At 54.3% G+C, this 22458-nt stretch overlaps 1 protein-coding gene across 1 annotated transcript in view; it reads left to right on the top strand.

The window, feature by feature from the left end:
* Positions 1–3829, top strand: part of MYO18B (myosin XVIIIB) — a gene marked incomplete at both ends in the record, with an annotated part of 75982 nt that extends 72153 nt beyond the window's left edge. Inside the window, one exon of the mRNA XM_082324857.1 lies at positions 2536–3829. Coding sequence (XP_082180983.1) covers positions 2536–3829 — 1294 coding nt within the window. The remainder of the gene's footprint in view (positions 1–2535) is intronic.
* Positions 3830–22458: the final 18629 nt, after the last annotated feature.

Consider the following 22458-nt stretch of genomic DNA (forward strand, 5'->3'; position numbering starts at 1 on the left):
TGCAGCAGTCAGTTTACAATATTATTTGGAAATGTAGAGAGTGATTGGAGCAATTTCCGTACAAATTCTCATGGAAGGATTACACCAGCTATTTAGGTAAGATGCAATTTAGGATCCTAAAAACAAGCATTATTGAAATGTCTCAAACTATTAATCAGCTGCAAGGCTTCAGCCATGTCGGGTGCAGCGGTGCGGGGTAGCCCTGGAGGTTGCTGCATTCCAGGGATATTAAATCTCTGGTTAATTCATTTTGCATTGGATAATCAAATGGTTTGGGCTCATTTAACGAGCCGCGAGCACACGGCATGGCGGTGAGTGCTGGGGCCAGGCGGGCATCTCCATGCCCTGGGCTGTGCCAGTGGGCGCCGGGGACCTGAAACCGCTCCATTACCCCATCACTTCTGCAATTGCTTGTGTTTCCCAGCTGTGGAGTTTGTCTTTGACCCATCCCGGCATGTAAATTATTTCACGGGTCAGCAGAGCCTGGTCTGAATGGGTCCTGCACAGTGGCTGGATTATCCGCTCTCCCCCCGTTCCCATGGCAACCCCAGCATTCCCAGGGCAGGATGCTTCACTACCAGCGATGTAAAACTTGACCAGTGCTCCCGCACCTCAAAGCCTGCTGGCCTCCCGGAGATGTATTTATATTTAGGTTCTGCTGCATTACTCTACCCTTTGCTCTCTTTTTCCCTCCTCCTTTCTCAGACAAATTCACATCCTGGCAGCCTTCTCATTAAGGCCGATTCCAGGTCCCCTTTGGCTGAGCGATGCCGGGGGTATCTGCGAGTGGGGATAATCCGCCGGCAGTGTTGGCAGCTGCCAGCACCGGGCACAGCCTTTGTCAAAACGCATCGCTCGCAGGCGCCTACCCTCCTCGTCTCACCGGCAAGCGGCTGCGCGCGAGCAGCCTATAGATAGTAACTGGCTATCATTGATCTAAAGCGATGTACCGAGGAGAGGCATGGCGTGGCTCTGCAGAGCGCCTGCTTTGTTTCAGACACGTCCTGGCAAAGAAGCCCTTTGCCTTTCCCAACAGTGGGACAGGCAGAAAATACACTTTTTCAGCCCTTCAAGCCAATGTAGGTGCTTGGGGGGGGGGATGTAAAGTGTCACATTGGGAGCTTAGTGTCAGCAGTGACACCGAGCCCACCAGTGACTGCTGCCCCCTCCCCATCTCTGCGCATCAGCTGCACAAGGAAGGGACAGGCTTGGTGCAGCGAAGCCCTTTCTGCAGCCTGTATGTGCCAGGATCTGGCTGCCTGGGAGGAACTTCAGCAGCTGAACAGGCGCCGCATTGGCATCCCACGGTGCCCAAGGAGATGCTCCCAAGCTCCTGTCCTGGCAGAGAGGGTGCTCAGTGCCATGGAATGCTTTGGGGAGGGACAGGCAGGATCTGGGGGAAGGCAGGACCATCCCCTGCTCCTGCCATGCTGCCACCCCGTCCCTGTCCCGCTCAGCAAGCGGCCAGTGCAGGGGTGGCAACAATGTCACCACAGCGATCCCAGAGCAGCGCTTGCAGCCCCATGGCAAGGAGCAGGAGTTAGATTGGGAAAACCAGATGGCCGGCAAGGCTCCTTCTGGGCATCGTCTCCCAGCAGGCTGGTCCCAGCCACAGACCTGTTGTGTGTTGCTCTGCTCTCAGCACAGAGGGGCATGCCATATTATTATTATTATTATTGTTATTGTTATTGTTATTGTTATTGTTATTGTTATTGTTATTGTTGTTATTATTATTGTTATTATTATTATTGTTATTGGCTTTTCTGCTGCTCCACATATGCACTCTGCCCAAGCTGCAGTCCTGGTAGCAAGAGCAACAGCTGCCTCTGCTGAGCTGCTGCCATCCCCAATTTGGCACCGTGTTCTGGCTAAACCAACCCTACAGACTGTCCCTCAGCCTGCCAGGTGAGGGCCGTGTGTCCTGGGAATGGTGTCCTGCTGTGACGGTGACCGGTGTGGCTCCTCTTTGGCGAGCAGAGCCCACACGGTTCCTGCCATCTGCATCAGCCCCCATTTGCAGGGTGAGGGCCCATCCCCACACATAGCTTCTGGCGACGAGCAGCCCCGGCCAGGTGTCACTTGGCTCTTGCAGTTCACAATTGTTTTTCTTCCCCAGCAGGACTCTGGGTGAAATGTGCCCCGCAATAACATGAAGATGCATTCGGGGCACTCTGTGAGCTGGTTTCATAAAATTTTAGTGAATAATCTTTGGCTTTGACAAAAATAAAATAAATCCTACATATTGCTGTAACCTGTCAAGAAAAAAGGACATTTGGAGGTATGCATTGGTTTGGCAGAGGTAAAGACAGTCACACCACACACCCTACGCTGTGGATTTAGCCGGGTTGGCTGACTTAGAGTTATTTAAGATAAAATCTTTGGGCATTGCCCAACTGCTCAATGCGGCAGCAGGAGTTTATTCTGAAACTACCATGCCAATATCGGCTTTTTACTGCTCAGCCTTGTCCTTGCTGAATGACGTTACGGTCACTGGAAATCACACAGCTTAAACTAACACCAGTATCTGTTGTTTAGGGTGAGCAGAGACACCAAGGAACCGGCAACAAGCCGTCCGGCTTCTTCCCTGAGCACTGCCAGGTCTGTCGATGCTACGGATCTGGGGAGGATGGCAAGTCCCTTGCTCGGTGCTAGAAGACGGGAATACGGAAAACCTCTGGCAGATGAAGAGGAACCGGAGAGCCTGAAAAAGCCTGTGGATAGGATAGGAGAGACGTCCCCATTGATACTGCGTCGGGGAGGGTCCCCTGCCCCGGATGGGCGGTTCCCCAGCCCGCTGTCTCCGACAGTGCCAAGGAGGAGAGGGCTCTCTCCAGCGGCAGGGCCGGTGCCCAGCTCGTCGGCCGCCCTCTCTGAGTATGTGGAGGAGCTGCGGCGGCAGCGGGGAGCAGAGCGGGAGCAAGGGCGCCCGGCGCTGGGCGACACCTCTCCCCTCCCCATTTACCGCACCACTGGTGCCGCAGGCCTGCGGCGCTGCAGGGCTTTCCCAGTCGCGGAGGATTCCCTGGGGAAGCTTGACGGGAATCAGCCAGGGGAAGGCGAAGGAGCAGGCACCGGCCTCGTGCGCTCCTCCAGCCTGCGGAGCATGGCCTCAGAGCCGGCTGAGCCAGCACGCTCTCCAGTGCTAAAAAGACCATCAAAGTTCGGCTCCTACGACTCCCTCCTGCAAACCCTCGACAGCTCTGGCCGCCGGCCGATCTCTCCAGCTGCAGGGATGGAGGCGCTGGGCACGCTGCGGCCAAGCTCCTGGAGAAGCTGCCTGGAGCCGTCGGTGGAAGATGAGGAGGTGGGAAGGGGCTCTGAGGGGCTCCTGAGCTCGCTATCCAGCGACGGGCTGGGCGAGGGGAAGGGGAGCGACCCCTTCAGCTGGAGAATACCCACACTCAACTATGAAAGGAGAACGAACGTCGACTTTGATGACTTCCTCCCGGCCATTCGCAAATCCCGCTCCACCAGCAGCCTGGCCAAGCCCAGGAGGGACAGAAGGGACGGCCACCGGCCCCTCACCGTCCGCTTCCAGGATGAGGCTGTAGCAGGCAGCTCCGTGTCCTCTGAGATGGAGGGCATGGCCAAGCGCAGCCCAGCCCCCCGAGAAGGGCCCGGGGACCTCTCCGACTCCTCCTCATCCTCTGGCTCCCTCCTCTCTGCCCGGAGCGGCGACAGCATCAAGCGCCGGCCCCAGAGAGGGGACGGGGAGGGGTGCAGCAGCAAAGCCAGCACCCAGAGCAGCGGGGCAAGCCGCCGGGCAGAGGCAGAAGGGAAGGAAGATGATGTCAACAGCATCATGAGGAAGTATCTGGGAAAAGACTAAGGTAACCGTGCTCAGCCACTGGCTGGCACTAGCTCACAGCAGCAGTGGCAGGCTTGTGGTGCTGGCCCCGAGCCGCTGCCCCTCCAGCCCACGCGGTGCCTGCACTGATGCCGTGGGATGTGTGGGGACAGGGTGCCCCAGGCCAGCGGGTGTTCCCATGCTCCCCCCGGTACGCCAGAGCAGCCCAGGGCAGGGGAGGCACTGGCCCAGCTTCAGCCCCGATGCAGCAGCTGGGACGGTGTCAAGGATGCCCTGCAGGGTGTGTGGCACTGGGGATGGCACCCCCCCTTGCCCTCTCCTTGCCCCCTTCAGAGCTGCAGGGGGGTGGGCGACGGGGATGCTGCTGGTGCTGGGGACAGCCCCAGAGCTGGCCACAACACCAGCTCTGAGTCCACTGGTGTCCCCAGCCTCCTGGTTTCCCAGAGATCGTGTGCCCCAGCTCCCACCACCCCACCAGGCACACACATCCTCCCGAGCCCCGCTGAGTGCTCATTCCGGTGCCTGTGCTTCTTCAGTTAATTTGCAATTCGCTTTGTCTGGACGCTGGAGGTTTTTAAATATACCATGGTTTCTTTATGCTCCTGTCCTGTTTCCATCACCGCAGCTTTGCTCAGGGCCAGCCGCGGGGACGAGGGACTTTCTTTTTCTCCTGCAGTTGTTTGACTCAGGAGCTGGTGCTGTAATTAAAACCCAGCGGCTGCCGTAGATGCCTGATAACATGCCACGCTGGCTGGGGGAAGGCCATGCTGTAAAGAGCTGGAGAAACACCAAACCCCCTCCTTTTTAACCCAGAAGGTGCAGCCCAGATGTCTCATCTCACATAACACTGCTCAGAAATCAGCCGAATGGCTGAAGGATGCTTTTGGGTCTCAGTGTGACACCCAGCAACAGTGGAGCTCTGAAGATTTTATAATTCCATAGATATTTGAAGACAGATCTGTACGTGCTTTCATGGCTCCTGCCTGTTTGGGACATCCCACTGGCATGCAAGGCAGTGCTGGGGTATGTGTGGCAATGGGAGGCTGTATTCAGATGTCTGCTTGGTTTTTACACAATAAAATATTTGCTTCTTTGACACGAGCCGCTTCTTGTCTTTTCTTCCCCACAGCAAGAGCAGGTCCATGGAAGCAGAGCCGAGCACGCCCCCCACCAGCCCCCACGTCTGGGGGGTTCTCACCTGACACCCTGCCAGCCTCCCCATCTCTCTGCACTCACAAAAAGCTCTTTTTTCAGCCTCAGCCCTCTTTCCTAGAAGAGATCCAAACTTACTCATTTATCAGAAGTTTGTGGCTAAATTATACAGGTACATGAACAAATCTCTCCTTTCCATCAGTGATTTCTAAGTAATTTGCTCACCTGGGACATTGGCACTGATTTGCACAACCTCGCTGGACCCTCCGGGGCGGCCGCACTGCAGCGGTGGCTTGAAAAGGCAAACTGGGTGGTTTTCAGCATTTTGTTTTGCCTTTTGGATTCTTCACGTTCATTTCTAATTTAAACCAAAGCCTTGCAGCAAGAGGCATTTTCCTTGTCACAGATGAATGCAAAACCTCCGGATGTGGGTTCACATCAGCAGTTTGCTCGGCTGCCCGTAGGCTGTCAGCAATTCCCAGCAACTCCTCGCTCCCAGGCAGCTCTGCACAAGGTGACATGCCCTGCGCTTCCAGGTCTCCTTTTTGCTAGATGCAATTCATGCAAGAAGACAGCAAATGAAGAAATTACCTCTAATTAGTTTAAAATCGGCCTTTCTAATGATTCTATTATTTCTGGAAACAAAAATCAATGCATTTTGTAGTTCTTACATGTCTCAGCACCACCACCCCAGCGCACACACGGCTGTGCACTGCAGCCGGGTATGTGTGTTTGGTGATTGGATCCTGCCCCTTCCCAGCTGGCAAAGCTGCCGTTGGGCACCCTGGGCTGCTGGCCCTGCCTGCAGCAGTGCGGTGCTCGGGCTCGGGCTGGGGCTGGTGCCAGGGAGGTAACACGGCACTCAAGAACCAGGCTGGGTGGGGGGCCCTGGGCTGTGCATCGCTGCGGGGCTGGGACACCCCACGCTTTGCTCTTTGCAGCGAGTCTTGCTCCCCAGATGGATTTCATGCTCCTTTGGGCAGAGACTGGCATCTCCTGGGGTCGCATTCAGACCTCAACAGCAAGAAAAGCACCCCACACCAAGCCCCAGCGTGGCCTGGCCATGGGGACTGTGCTTCACCCAAACCTTCCCCGACCGGTCATAGGCGGGTGTCCTTGCATGTGCAATGCAGATGGTTTATTTCAGCTGTTTATCTGGACACACACCTCACTTTGGGAAGCATGGGGCCAGCTTTCGCCACTGCAGCACATTCACAGGGGCCCCGCAGAGCTGGCTGTTAGCGGCGATTTCTGTGAGCACAAGCAGTTCTCTCAGAGCTCAGTGCAACCCCAGTAAGAAAGCATGCTTACATTTTTTTAAATCTTTTTTTTCCCTTGAAACTGGCAAACTGCAGTGTGCTGTGCCATCATCGCAGGCCCTGCAATTTCAGAAATTAAGTGAAAAGCCTCTTCTCCCCAGTTCTCTCCACATAAAGTATGCAACTCAAAGAAAAAACAAATAGTTTACAAAAATCCTGTACTCCCTTCTGCGCTTTCAGATGAAAAAAGAAAAATCACAGATTGTGTCATTTGGAAGAGATATCTTCATGGTCTGCCCTTCCAACTTGTCTGGAATTTTTTAATAATATATTTGAACAAACAGTTCAGGGAAAAATCTTACAACATAACACCGGCCGAGCTGGGCAGGAATGGGAACTCTTTCCCAATGAACTTCTTTCCCCAAGTGATGCTGAACCTGTCCTTGCCCCCCACAAACCACCCTGCTCGGAGAAGGCACCACGGGAAGGGCTGCGGAGGAAAGTTGGCTGCTTGGGCAGGAGGTTCTGCGAAGCTGATGGGAGCAGGATTGGTGCTGGCTGTCCTGGGGGCTGTCAGCAAGACCCAGCTTCAGACACGGGATGAGGAGGAAACCACTGGGATCACCTGGATGCTGCTGCAGCTCTAACGAGCCTTGTGTGCAATTACATCCAGCACTGATGGCATACTGAATCTGATCCTGAGTGCTGGCCCCGCCAGAAATTGCTTCATAAATGAAACTGGGACCAGCAGCTCCAGAGCTGGGTGATGCTTTTGGAGCCTCCAGAGAAATAAAACAGCTGGAAAAAAGATGCAGTGCAACTGTGAACAAATCTCTGCCTGCCTGCTGATGGGCTGTGAGACGGAGGCTGCCTGCAGCCCCTCTGGCAGCGCTGGATGCTCATGGGCTGGGTTGAAGGCTGGGGACCCCCAGCTGAGGCCGTGGTGGATGTGGGGGTGACCGGCGCAGGGGCTGCAGAGGGGGGACATGCCACACGGGGGGACGTGGCACACGGGGGCCAGGGCACAGGGTGGGGGAGAGCAGCCACGGAGCTGCTCACTGCGAGGAATTTCTCTATGTGTGTGCCGTTGGTAGGACTCATTGAGTTAATTGTCCAAACAAGGTGGGAAAGCTGATATAATCTGATTAAACTTCAGCACGGTGGCAGCACTGATGTGGTGGGAACGCTGGGATCCCATGGCCCTGAGCAGGCAGCTCTCACGGCACAGGCAGCAGGGGAGGCAGGCTGGGTCTGTGCCGTGGGAGTGATGGGAAGCGTGGGGTACAGGGCTGTAAGACAGCGAGCAGGACACAAATCGGGGGTGAAGGCAGACAAATGAGCAGGAAGAGCATCGCAGCGTGGCTTCCTCCCACAGCGTCGCAGCTCGGTCACCTCTCTGCGCCTTCCTTCAGCACATGGCGGTGGGGGACGTGCCAGCGCCCATGAGGATGTGGGGTCTGCAGGTAAGGGGAACCCAGCTCTGCGCTGATGGCACGAGCAGGGAGGGACAGCGGCAGCGCTTGGAGGGAGGGACACCCCCCAGGGCACCCAGCACCCGTGCCAGGAGTCCAGCCCTGCTTAGCATCGTCACCACCTTAGGCCTCTGAAGCCTAACCTACAAATACTGGCTAGATGAAGTGTTGGTTTGTGGTTCATTTTTAATCCAATCTCAAAAGGCTACAGAAATTGCTCATTATTTGGTGGCTGTAGCAAAATGATACCTTTGACACTGAGCCTTTGATGTGGAATTACTACAGCCGTGGGTTTGCTGAACATTAAGCTGTTACTATTTAAACTTGCAAAAGGAAAGCAGATTTGTGTGTAACACACTGATTTCTTTTTTTTTCCTTTTGCTTTGCAGGACACAAAGGAAATTGCTCTGTCACTTGAAATGGCTTTGCACATCCTTTAACAACAAACCAGGGAAAAATGATGCTTGGACTGGAGCTTTTCAGGCTGAGTCCAGAGAATTGTTTGCCCTTGAAGCAGCCGGAGCAGGAGGAGAGCAATGCTCATGGGCAGCGAGAACGAGCCATCCGTCAGCGCTGGCTGGCAATAAATACTGCGCGTGTACAGCACAGGGTGTGAAAATGCCTGTTCCCTGCCCACTCCCGAATGCACAGGAGACAAGTAACCGATGGTCAGGTCAGTCAAGTTTAGGACCACGGCAGTTTATAGCTTGGAGTAGGAGGACAAGAGTTATTCTCTTCGCCCCTGTATTTTAGCCACATTTACCCGCTTTCAGCACAAGAGCTGCTGTGAGGGATGGCACCCGCAGGGAGGAAAGCGTGGCTTTGGGAAGAGTGCTGTGCCTGTGGGGTGAGTTTTGCTGCTGAGATGCAAATGTTGCCAGCCCAGTTTGGGGCTGCCATGTGCTCTGTGCCTTGCAGAGGGCATGTCCGTGTTGCCCTCGGAGAAGGAAGGGTGCTGCCAGCCCAGAGCCCTGTGGACGGTGGGTGTTCTTTGCCTGAGTGCGCTTCAGAGCCTGGATCAGGCCGGCGCTGTGAGGGCAAGCCCCCAGCACCCCTGCACCCGTGTGCCCGCGGCAGCCGGCTGCCTCCGTCCCTCTCCGAGGAAGGCAGGCGCTGGGAAGGAGACGCATCTCCACATCAGACAGAGAAGCACCAAGCAACCGAGGCTGCCAAGTTTCTAATTAGCATAATTAAAACATGCTCTTTTCTTCCAATGGATGTGGCTTCGGAGAGCCTTCATCAGAGAAACGATCTCTGTAAAGAGCTCCTTCGTTTGCAAGATGCTCATCATTTAGGATTGAGAGTGTCCAAAGCCGTCCTGCCGCTGACAGCAGCGTTCATGGAGCCTGGACCCGGCTGTTCTGCTGGCAGACGCTTTCTTTGGCACATCACATCCGTAACTGAAGGAGAATCGAACGCCGGAGCGGGCAAGCCGGGCGGGCTCGTGTGCTGCCCAGTGCACGTCACCAGGCCAGGCAATGCACAGTCCCTGCTGCGGGGGGTACCGGGGCTGGCAACCCCCCAGGCTCCCCATCAACCCCCCTGAACTGTGATGCCTTTGCAGGAGCTGGGTGTCGGGGCGATGCTCTGTGGTCCCCTCTGATGCTCTCAGGGACGTCAGGGAACTCCATTTATTATGTTTCCAAGTCGATTAGCTGGGTATGTAAGCCTCTTTTCAAACAAATAAGCTGTTTTTTCCTGGTGCCTGCATCTGGAAACACTCTGCTTTGATTCGTAACTCTGCTCAATGGGATGGCAAGCTCACTGTGTCCCTCCTGGGGACGGGACAGGGCAGAGCTCCTGGGGCTTCTCCTGCAGGCTGGTGGCTCCGTCAGCAGGGAGGGGAGCGAGGAGCCTCCCCTCTGCCTGCGCAGGCAGGGCCGGGCAGCGTTTGGCTCCCGCCCCGCGTGTGACAGGATTCAATTTCACGCCTATTGGATGCAGGGAGTTAATACTCGATTGCTGCCATGCATGGAGCCTCTGTGCCGCTTAAATGTGTCCCTTCCAAAAGGGAGATATAATTGAAATTATTCTTCCTGCGGGTGGTTCAACAGGCGTGGAAGCCCCCTCTTGCTCTCCTCGTTTGCCATTGTGGCTGGTCTCATGCCTTGGCAGCTCTGACAGCAGCCAAGCCCACCTCCACTACAGCAATTTACTGGTTACCTTCAAACGGGCTTGGGCCAGGGAGTTCACTCAGCAGAGGTGAGACAAGTTTTGTTGGCATGGCAGTGCTGGGTGGGAAATGAAAATAGCCCAGACTTGCCAAAGCAGTGCAGTCTTGGCCAATTTCCCTCCTCCTTGCACAGATGGAGAGCAGGGACAGTGCTCCCATGCTGTGTGGGACGCATGAATGGTGACCCCCAGCCCCAGGTCCCTGCCAGGATTGGGACCGGCAATGCCACCCCCTACCCCTGCCCGGAGTGTCCTCCCAGCTCCCAGCGCCCACCCCAGCGTGGGGACTGTCGGGGAGGAAGGCTGCCTGCATGCCCGCTCTCCTCGGCAGCGAGCCCTGCCAGGACAGCGGCAGGATCTGTGCTCCCTGCCCAGCTCCCCGCTGCTGCCTTTCTCCCCAGCTCAGGGCTGAGCGACTGCAGATTCAAGGCCATCTGTCAGACTCGGAGGTTTGTTTTATCAGGCTGAATTTTATTCCTATTGAAGTCCTGCTAGGTTGCCTACATCAGTGGGAGCCAGCCCGCACCCTCCTGCCGCGCCAGTGACAGTTGCGTACCGTGCTCCAGCGAGGCTCCTGGCAATCCTGGCGGAGCCAAGAGCACCCTGGCTAATCTGGTGACTATTTAACTACACCTTGCACACATGTGCCATCGCTTCTTGCTTGCTGGGGGGGTGGCGATTCCCTAAAGTCAGGACAAGGAGCCGGAGGAAGAGCCGGTGTCTGTGGGCTGAGGCTCTTCTGGGCTCGGCTTGGGCTGGCACTCCTCCCCACAGCCCCTCCATCTGCTGCACAGCCTCCGCGGGAGCTCCTGGGTTTAAAGCTGAGGTCTGAATAGCAAATTAGCAGAGGCTGTGCTAGGACTGCAGAGTACAAATTAAGAGCCAAAAGTGCATTTCAGCGACTCCCCCTCCACAGGCTCTGCCCAGGAGGCTCCGGTGCATCAGCAGGGGCAGGGCTGTCTCTGCTCTGGACGCTCATCTCTCTCTGTGTGGCTCCCAGTCTCTGTCTCAACTTGAAAGGTCCAGAATGTGTATTATTATATGCACTATATATATCATATATATATATATGTATGTATTATAGAGGAGTTTGATATGTCATCAAATGACTGATGCATTAGGAAAAAAACGTATAATTATTCTCATTCTATTTTCCACTTCTCACTAAAGGGACTTTTGCTTGAACTGTTATAATTATTATAATTAATTTTTGTTTTCTTTTGTAGTGTAGTCCCATGCAGGACTTTCCCACCTGTATCCAGAGAGATCATTTTACCATATACCCACTGATGTCCACCCTTGCTTGTTAAGCAAAATTGCTGCAAAATGAACCCGATGATACAATTACATTTTGCTGGACAGCTAGTGATCATTTCTAATAATTTCTATTGTGCTAAATAATTTCTATCAATCATGATAAATAATTTCTATCATGTGAGGACTGTGAGCAGGAGACGGTGCCTCCTCTGCTGGCCCGGGTGAGGGAGAGGGAGCAGGGACACCGCTGGGACCACGGGTCGGGAGGAGGCGAGGGATGCCGAGCACCGTGCTGGGGGAGGCACCTCTTGCTGCCTGCCAGAACCCAACCCGGGGCCCTGGGACCGCCATAGAGGAGGGGTGCGGGCAGCAGGGGCAGGAGGGCAGCACGGCGCCTGGGGTCCCTGCGGGGCTGCCGGGGGGGCCAGTGGACGCTAACCTCAACACATCGGCCATGGCTCTGGGGGAAAAGCGTTGTTTTGCCATGACTCGCAGTCAAGCTGCTCATCTGAGTTGGAAGTGATGAATTTCTTTGATTTGAAGTCCTGAAAGACCAACGAGAGCTTAATTACAGTAAAAGGTCCTTGTGCTTGTGCAGCACATTGCAAACCAGCTGGGGAGAAGAGTTTCTACAATAGGAACCTTTCCAGAGTAACGTGCTGGCATTAGGGGACCTGGGGTAGAGGGAGGTTTTTAAAGGGAAAAAAAAAATGAACAGCAGAAGAAAATTACTAGTCTGAGGTTCATTTGCATTCCTATTGCAGAGCTGCAGCACTGGCAATACAAATTCAACCCACCCAGACATCACTTACAGGAACAACTGCAAAATCCAAAACTGGAGCAAACTGTTGATGCTGAAAATGCTTTCTGAAAGGAGTATTAATATTCTCATCTGCTGGTTGGAGGGGCCAAGGTGCAAGGATTGTGCTTTGGGAAACAGGCCCCTTGGAGATGCCTGTAATGGCAGGGTTGTGAGAGGAGACGATCACACTTCTGCCATTTTTTGCTGACATGTTAAAAATAGCTCAAAGTCTTGGGTGTTTTTAAGACAAAGGTCATGGAGTTTGGTATCTGTCCATTTTAATTACTTTCCAACAGCATAGCTTTTGTCAGCTACCATCCTACAAGATAAAACCATTCTGCTTTGCCAAAGTTTCCCAGCAAAAGTGGGATTTCACTGGGAATTTGCATGCACAGTGCTGTACAAAAAAGCAGGGTGCAGGACAGACTGACAGCCCCTCTGGTGACCCAGGGCTCCTGCCACTGAGAAGAGGTGTCAGCAAGGGGGAGCAGTTTGCTCCCGTGGCTGCTGGGGCAGGTCGGGGTGCCCCGGGCAGGGGCTGGGGCTCGCAGCCGCCCACTGGCATCGAGAGTGCGGTGGCTCATCCGAGCACGGGGACCTGGGGAGTGCGGGCAGGGATCCAGGGAAACAGGGCTCCATGCTGAAAACGTGAACATGTGCTTTACAGAAAGTGCCAAGAAAGCAACATTTGGAGGTTAAGAAATGGCAGAAAACAGACAGATTTTTTCATGTGAAATTCAGTGAAATGATGACTGTGAGTTTCACAGAGCGCAAGCTGTACAGCTTTGATAATTAATTAATATTTGCAGAGGGCTTTGGGATCCTCAGATGAGAGGTGTCGAGCTTATTACCGTGATAGATGGCCGATGACAAAGCAGGGGGATGAAGGTGTGCGGGAAGGGGAGCTGCGGGCTGTGCCGATCAGCCTCCCTCCCGCCCCTGCGGGCTCCCCGGTTTGAAGGGCTGCTGGCAGAGCTGGTGGGGCAGATGAGATGCATAAAGGTGTGCATCCAGTAAAGACCTCAAAGGCTTCACTCTCAGGTTCGGGCCCACTGATCGAGCAGCTAGGCAGTGAGCTGGCGGCCGCTTTCCCTGAGCATGGTGAGCCAGCGGCCAGCAGCCCCACCAGCGGCAATGCCCGGCTCCCTGCTGCCACAAGGGAGGCACGGGGGGGATGCAAGCCCTGCACCCTTCAAGCATCTTTGCACTGATGTCGCCAATTGTGGTTTTGAGCCCAAAACACCCCGCAAATTAAATTATTTATTCATATGAAATGTGCTTACAATTGCAAAAGGGATTCACTTAATTGAAAGTGCAGCCAGCATTTTAATAAAACTATAAAAGGGTGAAACGTGCATAAACGGAAGAAAAGTGTTTAATCTCAGAGCGATTGCTTGATGTTAGTGATGTTTAGCTTCCAATATAGCTAAGCAAATAATACTGAGATCCCATGAGCAAAGAGATATTTTTATCTTTTTGCACAAGCCCTAGGTTTAAATTTGACATTATAATTGTGAATTATGTTAGTTCATTACCATAGCTACAGAAGGCTTTGACCAGCTACTGGATCGCATTACTAATGGCTGTCACAGGTTGGCTGTGAGTGTGTCGGCATGACAGTAATCCCTCACACGCATGTGGGGCTCCATGCCCTGCGTGACACTGCCGAGCCAGCATCAGCTGCACGAGGCACCGTGGGCACATTATGGATGCAGGGTCAACATGGAAAATAGCCCCTGCTTGTATTTAAGCCACTCAGATCATAGGAGATGGCAGCTGTGTGACAAACCCAGCTAACGAAGTGGGCTGCTGGTCACCTGCCACTGTCCCCCAGCTCTGCTGGCACCCTGCAGCTCCCGGGCCAGTCCTGGGATGGACCCTGGACCCAGCGCTGGGCTGGAAGGTGAGAAAGGCTTCTGAGCACCTTTTATTTTACATTTTGCATCAGCCTAGCATGCTCCGCTCTCGTAGGGACTGTTTATAGGAAGGAGCTGGGGAACCCTGGGACTGGCACTTGTTTCCCAGCTGGAGGGTGCTGCTGTGGCTGCACTGAGAAAACATGGAAAGGGGCAAGGAGCTGCTGGTTTGGGCACCAAGGATGCTGCAGCAAGGCCATGCCCAGCCCTGCACAGCCTCAGGGGGATGCAGGACCCGAGAAATCATTTGCTCGTAGAGCATCAGCACAGCACGGTCCTGGAGCTGCACCTCCTTGATAGCAGCACTACACCTACACCTCCCTGGCACACTGGAGCTCGGAGCAGCACCCTCCTGTGCTTCACAGGAGGTGCTGGGCGAGGGCTGAGGCAAATTGAGCCCTGTGCCACTCAGTATAGTCCTACGCGAGGTATAACGGGCAACGCATCCTGTTTGGCAGCTCCCAACAGCCAATTAATCCTTTGTCTTGTTAATACCTCGGAGCAGCTTGTCTGGGCTGCGCTAGCCTGTCTGCTTCCCAATGAATAATACAGCACAGCGGGGAGGTTGCTCAGGAATTATGCGGTGATTATAATTAGTGTGGCAAGGGGAAATGTGGGACACGGAAGGGATGTTCTCTGGGAGGGGAGCAGGAGAATGGAGCCAGCGAGCTCCGCTCCAGCCCTGGCTGGTGCATCCATGGTGTGTGCTGCTGCCTGTTAACAGCACCTGGCTCCACATCAAGGACGAGGCCGTTAACGCTGGAGGAACTGCTTCTGCCCAGCCCTGCAGTGATGCTACTGGGGCGGTTCCTGACAGAAACCTCCTCTTCTTCCTTCAGCCATCTGATAGCAGAAGCCCTGGACACCCTGCACAGGACTTCCATTGCTCCTGCCTGGAAATGCCCCAAATGCCCCGTCCTGCTCCTCGGGCTGTGCTGAGCCTCCCAGATCAGGGTTTGTCCCTGCCAGGACAGGGCTGTGGGATGGGCACGGTCATGGGGACGGTCCCAGGGGGCACAGCCGGGAGATCCCAGCTCTGGAGAGATCCCTGTGCAGGTGCCACGAAGCCGCTCAGGCTGTGCTTCTGCATCCCAGAGCCGATTTCATAACCGGTGCTAATACTGCTAAATTACTGTAGCAAGAGAGTGTGCAGGGAGGAGGGGAGAAGTTCTGGGTTTTGCTTTTATAGAGATTAACTGAGAAATATGAAGATCAATCCCCCAGCGGCCGTGGCCTCCTGCCCTCGGCGCAGCATGATAGCTCCGCTGTGCCATGGCACTGTAATGATGAGCGATTGCTGGGGGGACCCGGCAGCCCTCCGGCTGAGCTCCCCCACCCACTGCTTGCAGGGGTGCTGGTACCCCCACCCTCACAGGGCATGACACAGGCTGTTCCCCTTGGCCCAGCGAGCAAATCCCCCGGGGATTTCAAGGCAGATTAGGAGCATTAGCAGCAGCTGGGCAGGGGTGACCACTTTGACTTTGCAGGTCCAGGTCCTCCTGCTGCTCTTGAGGCCTCAGAAAACTTGTTACAGGACAGCTTTTGTCTCCTTCTGCTGCTGGGCTTAGCCTAAATCCCTGCCCAGCAGTAAAGCTGCGGGGAAGGAGCCACCGGCTTTGGGCTTCTGCGCTGAAATCCCTCCTGGTGTGTGCCAAGGCGGAGGCCGCAGCTCCTCTCCCTGCCCTGGCCAAGGGATAAGGGGTCTGTGCATGGCTCCTGGAAATCAGAGCAGGTTTTGCTGGCAGAAAACTCCCCTCCTTTCTGGAGAGGCAGCTGAGAGATGTCCTGCACCGGTCACTGCCGTTCCCAGCATCTCTGGCTTCAAACACTCGTTGGATCCCCCTCCCACACTATCTCCTGGCCTCAGCTTTAGGCTGGGGTTTGCTGTTGATAACTCCAATGGTAAAAATAAACAAGATCACTTTTAAGAGACACTAAACACCCAAATTCTGTGAAATCTTAACAGATTCCTAAATCTCGCCTCGCTATGAGTACTGCCTGCAGCCTGTGCACAGCACAGGGATGCAGCCAAAGAGGCACTGGAGACCGGTGGTCTCTGAGCAAAGCCTGGTCTGGCTTCAGGAGCAGCAAGGACAGATGAGACCAATTCAAATCAAATCCTCACATTTGGGTGCAGGGGCTCTGTGGGAGCATCTCCAGCGGTGCCGCACAGACATGGTGCCGCTGCCAGGCGCGCAGCTCCTGCCCTGCACTGGGGAAAATGAGGCTCCCGCCCCCATGGGAAGAGCTGAGCCCATGGCTCATCGCAGCTTTCCTGCTGTGGCCATAGAAGAGCAGACTCTGCAGAGATGTGCAAAGAGAGCTGCTTCTTTCTGTCCAAAGCAATCCTCTTCCCTGACATGACTGAGGTTGACTGAAAACCGACCCCACACAGCACCTGCAATGGCAGCTGGTGGTAACTGGGATTTTACGGAGTCTGTCAGCTCTGCTCCGACTGTGGTGCTCAGCCACCTCTGCAAAACGAGCGTGAGCACCTGCAAGATACCCTCCTCTGCAGAGCATCCCTCCAGCGCCGTCACCAATCCCCTGGGGTCCCTGTGTAGTGGTACGAGGCAGCGAGAGACAGCGAGATGGGGAATCTCTCAAATCTGGGATTCAAACTCTCTCGCTGAGGAGCTGCTGCTAACAGCCTGGTCTCCGAAACCGCATTTGTATCGCGTGTTGTGTGGAGTTACTGTAACCAAGGAGATTGGAAACTCGGGGAAATGGCCAGTCCCGCTTATCGGGGGCTTTTCTTCATCTCTGCTATTGCACAGAATTGTGCTCAGTTTAATAAAGAGGTTGAAAAACGCTGTAGCCCTTTGCAGGGAGAGACTATTCTTCACAAGGTACGCTCAGCTGGCATCTGCTGATATAAAAAGATAGACTTAGAAAATCAGTACAGCTAGCGGCTGAAATTCTCTGCACTCCTCTAGTCATAAAACTTACATGTGAATTGCAAAAATTACCGGGCAGTTTCCAAGCCGGCATGAGCTGGCATCGTGCTGAGGAAGGCACCTTGCAGCAGCTGACAGCCCAGAGGTGCCTGGGCGGTGGTTTGGAGGGCTGCACCCACCTGCTCTGCCTGCAGGGACCCCTTGTCTGCGTCCAGAGAGGGCAGAAGACATCGAGATACAGATCACCAGGAAGCTCCTGGTGAATGCTGCACTGCAGCCCCCGCGGCCCCCCGCGGCCCAGCCCAGCCCCACAGCAAGGAGCTGCTCCTTCCCATAGGCAGGACAGAGCATTAATATATTCCTGCCTATTTTGGAGTCTGCTCCTGGGGAGGAAAGCCATTATTTAAACATTAATTCCTTGTGTGGGCTCTCCTGCAATAACGCAGGAGTGCGGAGGTGTTGAAGGAATTACGTTTTTATTTAATCACAGAGTAATTACAGGACCATAGCTCTACGGAGTGGCTCTGATTGACTTCCCTGCCCAGATCAGCCCCAGCTCACGGGAAGGGCTAAGCTGTTTGACACCAAACACACGCAGGGACAACTTCGCATTGGGCATGGCCTCTGCAATCGTGCTGCAGCAGCCCCTGCCAGAAGCATCCTGCGACCTCCCCGGGCTCCCATACGTCGCCAGCCCCTGCCTGCAACCCCCAGCTGCTGGCACTGCTGGAGGGCTGCCAGTGTGGCTGAGGAAGAGCTGCTCATCAGGTTGCTGATGATATATATATATATGCATATATACACAGAGTCCTGCAAGGAGAGCCCCAGCTTGGACGGAGCTCCAGTTCCAGAGTGGTTTTGCACCAGAGAACTGCAGCCCCATCACACATATCAGAGCAGATATCCTGGGCCTGCATCCAGACACTCTCTAACTTCAAATTTTGTACAGGGCACCATTTTACAGAAGGCAAAGGAAATGCCCCATGGGTGGCAAGTGTAAAAGCAGGGACACTGGCAGGACCAGCAGTCCCTGCCTCGCTAGGGATGGGGACAGTGCTGGGAAACGCCTCCTCTGCTCCAGCCACAGCGGTGACTTGAACTTTGTTTTGCCTTAAAGCTTCCACCAGTCTCATCAAAACATGGTTACGCGGATTTTAAGGCCAGAGGGATTCTGCAGGGTCTGGGCTGACCTTCGAGCACGGGCAATTAAATTCCTCCAGTCACTGCTGGACAGAGCCCAGTCATTTATGTTCGACTAAAGCTTCTTCTCGGAAAAAACATCCCATCTTAATTTGAAAACTTCAAGAGATGGAGAAAGCACCGCTTCCCCTTGATAATTTGTTCCAGTGGTTAATTACTCTCACTATTAGAAATGTGTCCTTTGTTCTAATTTAAATGTGTCTGGCTCCGGCTTCCAGTCATTAGTTCTTGTTATGCTTTTCCCTGTTAGATTAAAGAGCCCTTTCAGAGCCTGCTTTATCCTGGGGAAGGTTTTTGCACAGTGGATTCAAGGCACCTCTGGATCCTCCTTTTGCTAAACCACACGGACCACGCTCCCCCCTTGCCTCTCAGAGGCATTTTTCCAGACCTCAAAGAATTTTCCTACCTCTTTTATTCACCCTCTCCCATTCACCCTCTTTAATTAACCACAGCTCCCAGATCTGCCTGGAATATTCCCCTTGGTCCTGCAAGTGCGGCAGGACCACGGCAGAACCACCCCTGGCCACGCGCCGGGGCTGCTTGCTCCAGCACAGAGCGAGCATTAGAAGCGTATCACAAAGTGCAGCTCTAAGAGTGCCTGTTGAGTTGCTTTTTTCCTACAGCCTCTAAATTATTTTCACATTTGATGTTTTCTGGGACACAGCCTCCCAGTTTGTGAGCATGGCCTATATTTTCTGTCTCTAGATTGCAACATCGCCTTGAATTATATTAAAATGTATTTTTTCTTGGATGGCAGTTAATTTACCAAGTAACCCAGATCCCCCTACTCCCGCGGGACTCTGGCTCCCCAGCAGTCCCAGCAAACGCGGCTCTTGAGCTGCTTTCCAGTGGCACCCAAACCTTGCAGGAAGGCAACCGTGTCCGAGAGCTCGAGCTGTTTCTTAATCCCACAGAAGTGCCCTCGGCACCGGCCCCTTTGGCAGCAAGCTGCTCGGCTCCCGGGCACCGCCGCCAGTGCTAATAGGTTTAGCATCAGGCCCCATGGCTTAAGCTCCTTAGCAGGAGTAATGCTGTGTTTGCTGGGAGAGCAGGGCAGTGCTGCTGCTCGGGGATCCCTGCTCCTGTCCCCGTCAGCAAAGGCAGCCTGGGAAGCACCAAGGGAATTCCCTGCCACGCTCAGTCCTTGCGGCTCTCCCCAGGGCTGCCGGCACGGCTGCCCCACCAGCACACACAGGTGTGCGAGGGGTGGCTGAGACACCCTCCGAGGGATGGCAGAGACACATGGGGGGTGAGAGTGCATCCCCAAGGGCTCTGGCTTGGCAGCCAGAGCAGAGCAGCGAGGAGCACCCCCATCCCAGGCCAGGCATGCGCCGGCTGCTGCTGCAGCGCCTGGTGCTGGCACTAATCCAGCCTTGCTTGCAATCACGGGGTTGCAAGCCTGAGGTGTTCTCAGCACTTATATGTCACCCCTAACGATGTCTCCAGTCAACTGCAGCGTCATTACCAGCTCAGGACAGTGTGTGAGCAGGACAGCTCTGTTCCCTGCCTGCTGACACCAGCAGTTTGTCCCAGGGACCCAGCCCCCAGGGACACTGTTAGCACCAGCGCTGCACTGTTAGTACTGCATAAGCTAATTAATAGCGACCATGTCACTCAGCTGGCGCTGGCCTTAATGACCCCATCCCAGGGCCATCTGTCCCAGCCGAGTCCTGGAGTCATGCTCTTCATCTCCATGTTGTGTGGGATTTTGTGTCACCACCTGGTGAACCACTCAGCACCAGGCTTCCCGTTCAGGTGGGTGGCTTTGACATTTGTGGGTATTCACCAGACGGAGGCCGTGGATGATTTCCAGGTCAGGGGACGCCCGCAGAGAGCTCGGCTGGGATTACTCATGGCTTGCTGCTTGTGTTGTGCAAGTGGCATCACTCCTTCCTGGCTGGGTGACAAACAAACAAGATGAGACCACACAACACCTACCACAACACAGGAGGACATGTGTGTGTGTGGGGGGTGTTTCTTCAGCAATAAGGAAGATCTCTGGCAGTTTCTTTGAGTGAGACAGAGGCCAGTTTCCTCCTTTGACAAGACCGGTGCCTCTGCGTGAGGCAGGCTGGGGACCTCTGCCCTGCACGGGGGAGGTTCATAAATCATTGAGGACTTGCTCAGCCCTCCTCTCACCAGAGCCAGGTCCTTGTGGAAGTGCTCCAGGAGGGTCTTTGTGGACCTGCTTCTCCTCCTCCTCCTCCTCAGAGGTGTTCCATGCCAGCATCAAGAAGTCATCAAGTAAACAAAGATAAGACTCTTACTCACTGCTGCCCATATGAATCATCACTGGGTCCCACAAGGGCATCAAAGGAAAATGCTCCATTTTCCTAGACCTTTGCATCCACACTAAAAAAAGAAATCCTGGCTGTCCCCTCGCCCTTGCTCTCGGCTCTGCTGGCGGTGCTGAGCTGCCAAAGCCCCAGCACAAGCAACCTTCGCCAAGCATCTGCAGCCAGTGCAGAAACACAGAATTAACTGTGCTTTCAGCACTTTGCTGCTTTTTTCTGCATGCCTTTTATTCTGCAGAGGCACTTACACACAGGGGAGAAGCACTAGTGGGAAAGGCACCCCGAGGAGGGGCTGGCCAGAGGGGAGAAAAGAGCATTTGCAGCAGGGAAGTGACCTGAACGCCATCGGCTCGGGGACCTGCCACCCTCCTGCACAGCCCACGCAGCCAAGCCAGGCTGGCAGGAGAGCAGGGCTCTGGGGACTCAGATGGCTTCAAACCCCAGTAAAAAAGCCCTTGTTCACTGCTACGAGGCAGCAGGAGCAGCCTGTGCACCGTAGGGAGCACAGCCCCGGGGAAGCAAGGGGCTGAAATGCTGCTCTGGGACCTGCAGCTTGTTACAAGGGGATTAAAGAAACTGCTCCTGGAGCAAAGCACCAGCACTGGGGCTGAGCTGGAGTAACACGCCTCGCCTGGGGAATGGGCCACCGCTTTCAGTTGGCCTCCTGTTTGACATAGCAGGCCAGCCTGCAGCCCTGGGAAGGTTTTACAGCTGTACAAATGGATAATGAGGGGTCTTGCCACCAGTGCATCCCTAGTGTGACTCTGCCTGGCCAGTCTCCTCCACCGACATCTCTGTCCTGGCTTTTAAGTGGTAGCTTTAAAAACTGCCCATGTTAAAGAGCCCGTCTGCCATCGCAGCGTGCCCGGCAGCGGCAGCAGCCGGCATGGAGCTCCTGCCGGGCGCGGGAGGCGAGGCAGCGCGGCAGCCAGCGTCCTCCACCGCCTCCAAGACCAGCAAACATCCACCGCTTGCTCCCGTCGCAGGGCACACGTGTTGCAGCATGACTGATGTTTGTTCTGTACCAACCCAGGAGCTGAAATAAATTGCAGCTATACAATGAAGAGGCACTTTATTGCTAAGGCATTAGGCAAAGCTAATGTAATCTGAACTGATATTGAATACAAATCCTTGACTGTGAGTCACCCTGCTTTTACATTGTGTTCTGCGGTGGAGGAGCGGCATGCCATCAGAAAGCCAGGCATTAGAAAAAATAAGAAAGGAATATGCTTTTCTTTCTCCCTGTGAAAGACAGCTGCAATGACGGCCAAATCACCCAATCATTGCATTAATTAATAAGTATTTGGAGCCTCCTGAGATTGATTGGATCGTTATAACACCAAGTGAAGCCTAAAGAGAAAGAGCTCCTGGGGGAAGACGGTGCTGATTTCATGTTCACTTTGGCTCTGCTCACTTGCAGAAAAAGCCTATCAAAGCCCAAGCAGTTTGGGAGCCCATGGAGGTGAAGAGCCCACATTTTTCCTGGATGATTCATTCCCGCAAGTGGCATGAGACTTTACAACCAGCTCCTGTTCTTTCTGACTTAATCCCAACACAGGGCCAAGTTGCTGTGCTGGGGCAGAGCTGCAGCGTAAGGACGCCAGCCCTTCTGCCCTGCACAGCGCTCCTGCAATAACCCCTCCCCAGGGAACCACCCGTGCTGCCTCCCTGCTGCTCTCCCCCATGCCCAAAGCCTGCTGCCCAGGCTGAGGGGCCAGGGGAGCATTATTTTCCCCAGCCCAGCCCAGCTCAGAGGCAGGCCCTCTCACTCCCTCCCTAAAAGCAGAGCTGAGGAGCTGGGATCCTGCTCAACAGAACATTTGTTTTGCACAAGATGATTGCAGATGCCACATTTGTGCATGATGCACAATTAACAACCATAATAGCGCTTCGTACTGATGGTGCATCGTTCATCTCTGGGTGTGAATGCGTTTTTGCAGACATTGATTAATCAAGCCCCTAAACACTCCTGCAAGGCAGGTACTATTGATGCACACAGTGTTAGGCGAGATTTAGAGTCAAGCATGGCCTTGTGCTGAGTTAGGAAATTTCTGCTGCTCACCATACCTGAGGTCAATACTAATGCAGTCCTCAATCCCACAGCCAGCTGGAGACTGAAAGTCTTCCTTCCAATATGACCAAGAACATTTCCCTGCTCAAGCTCTCACTTTCCCTTTAACTTTTTTTTCGAGACCAAGCAAACTTGAATAAATCAAAATGGTGTCTCTG

The sequence above is a fragment of the Platalea leucorodia genome (assembly GCF_965183815.1).
Source record: "Platalea leucorodia genome assembly, chromosome: 12".
NCBI classification, from domain to species: domain Eukaryota; kingdom Metazoa; phylum Chordata; class Aves; order Pelecaniformes; family Threskiornithidae; genus Platalea; species Platalea leucorodia.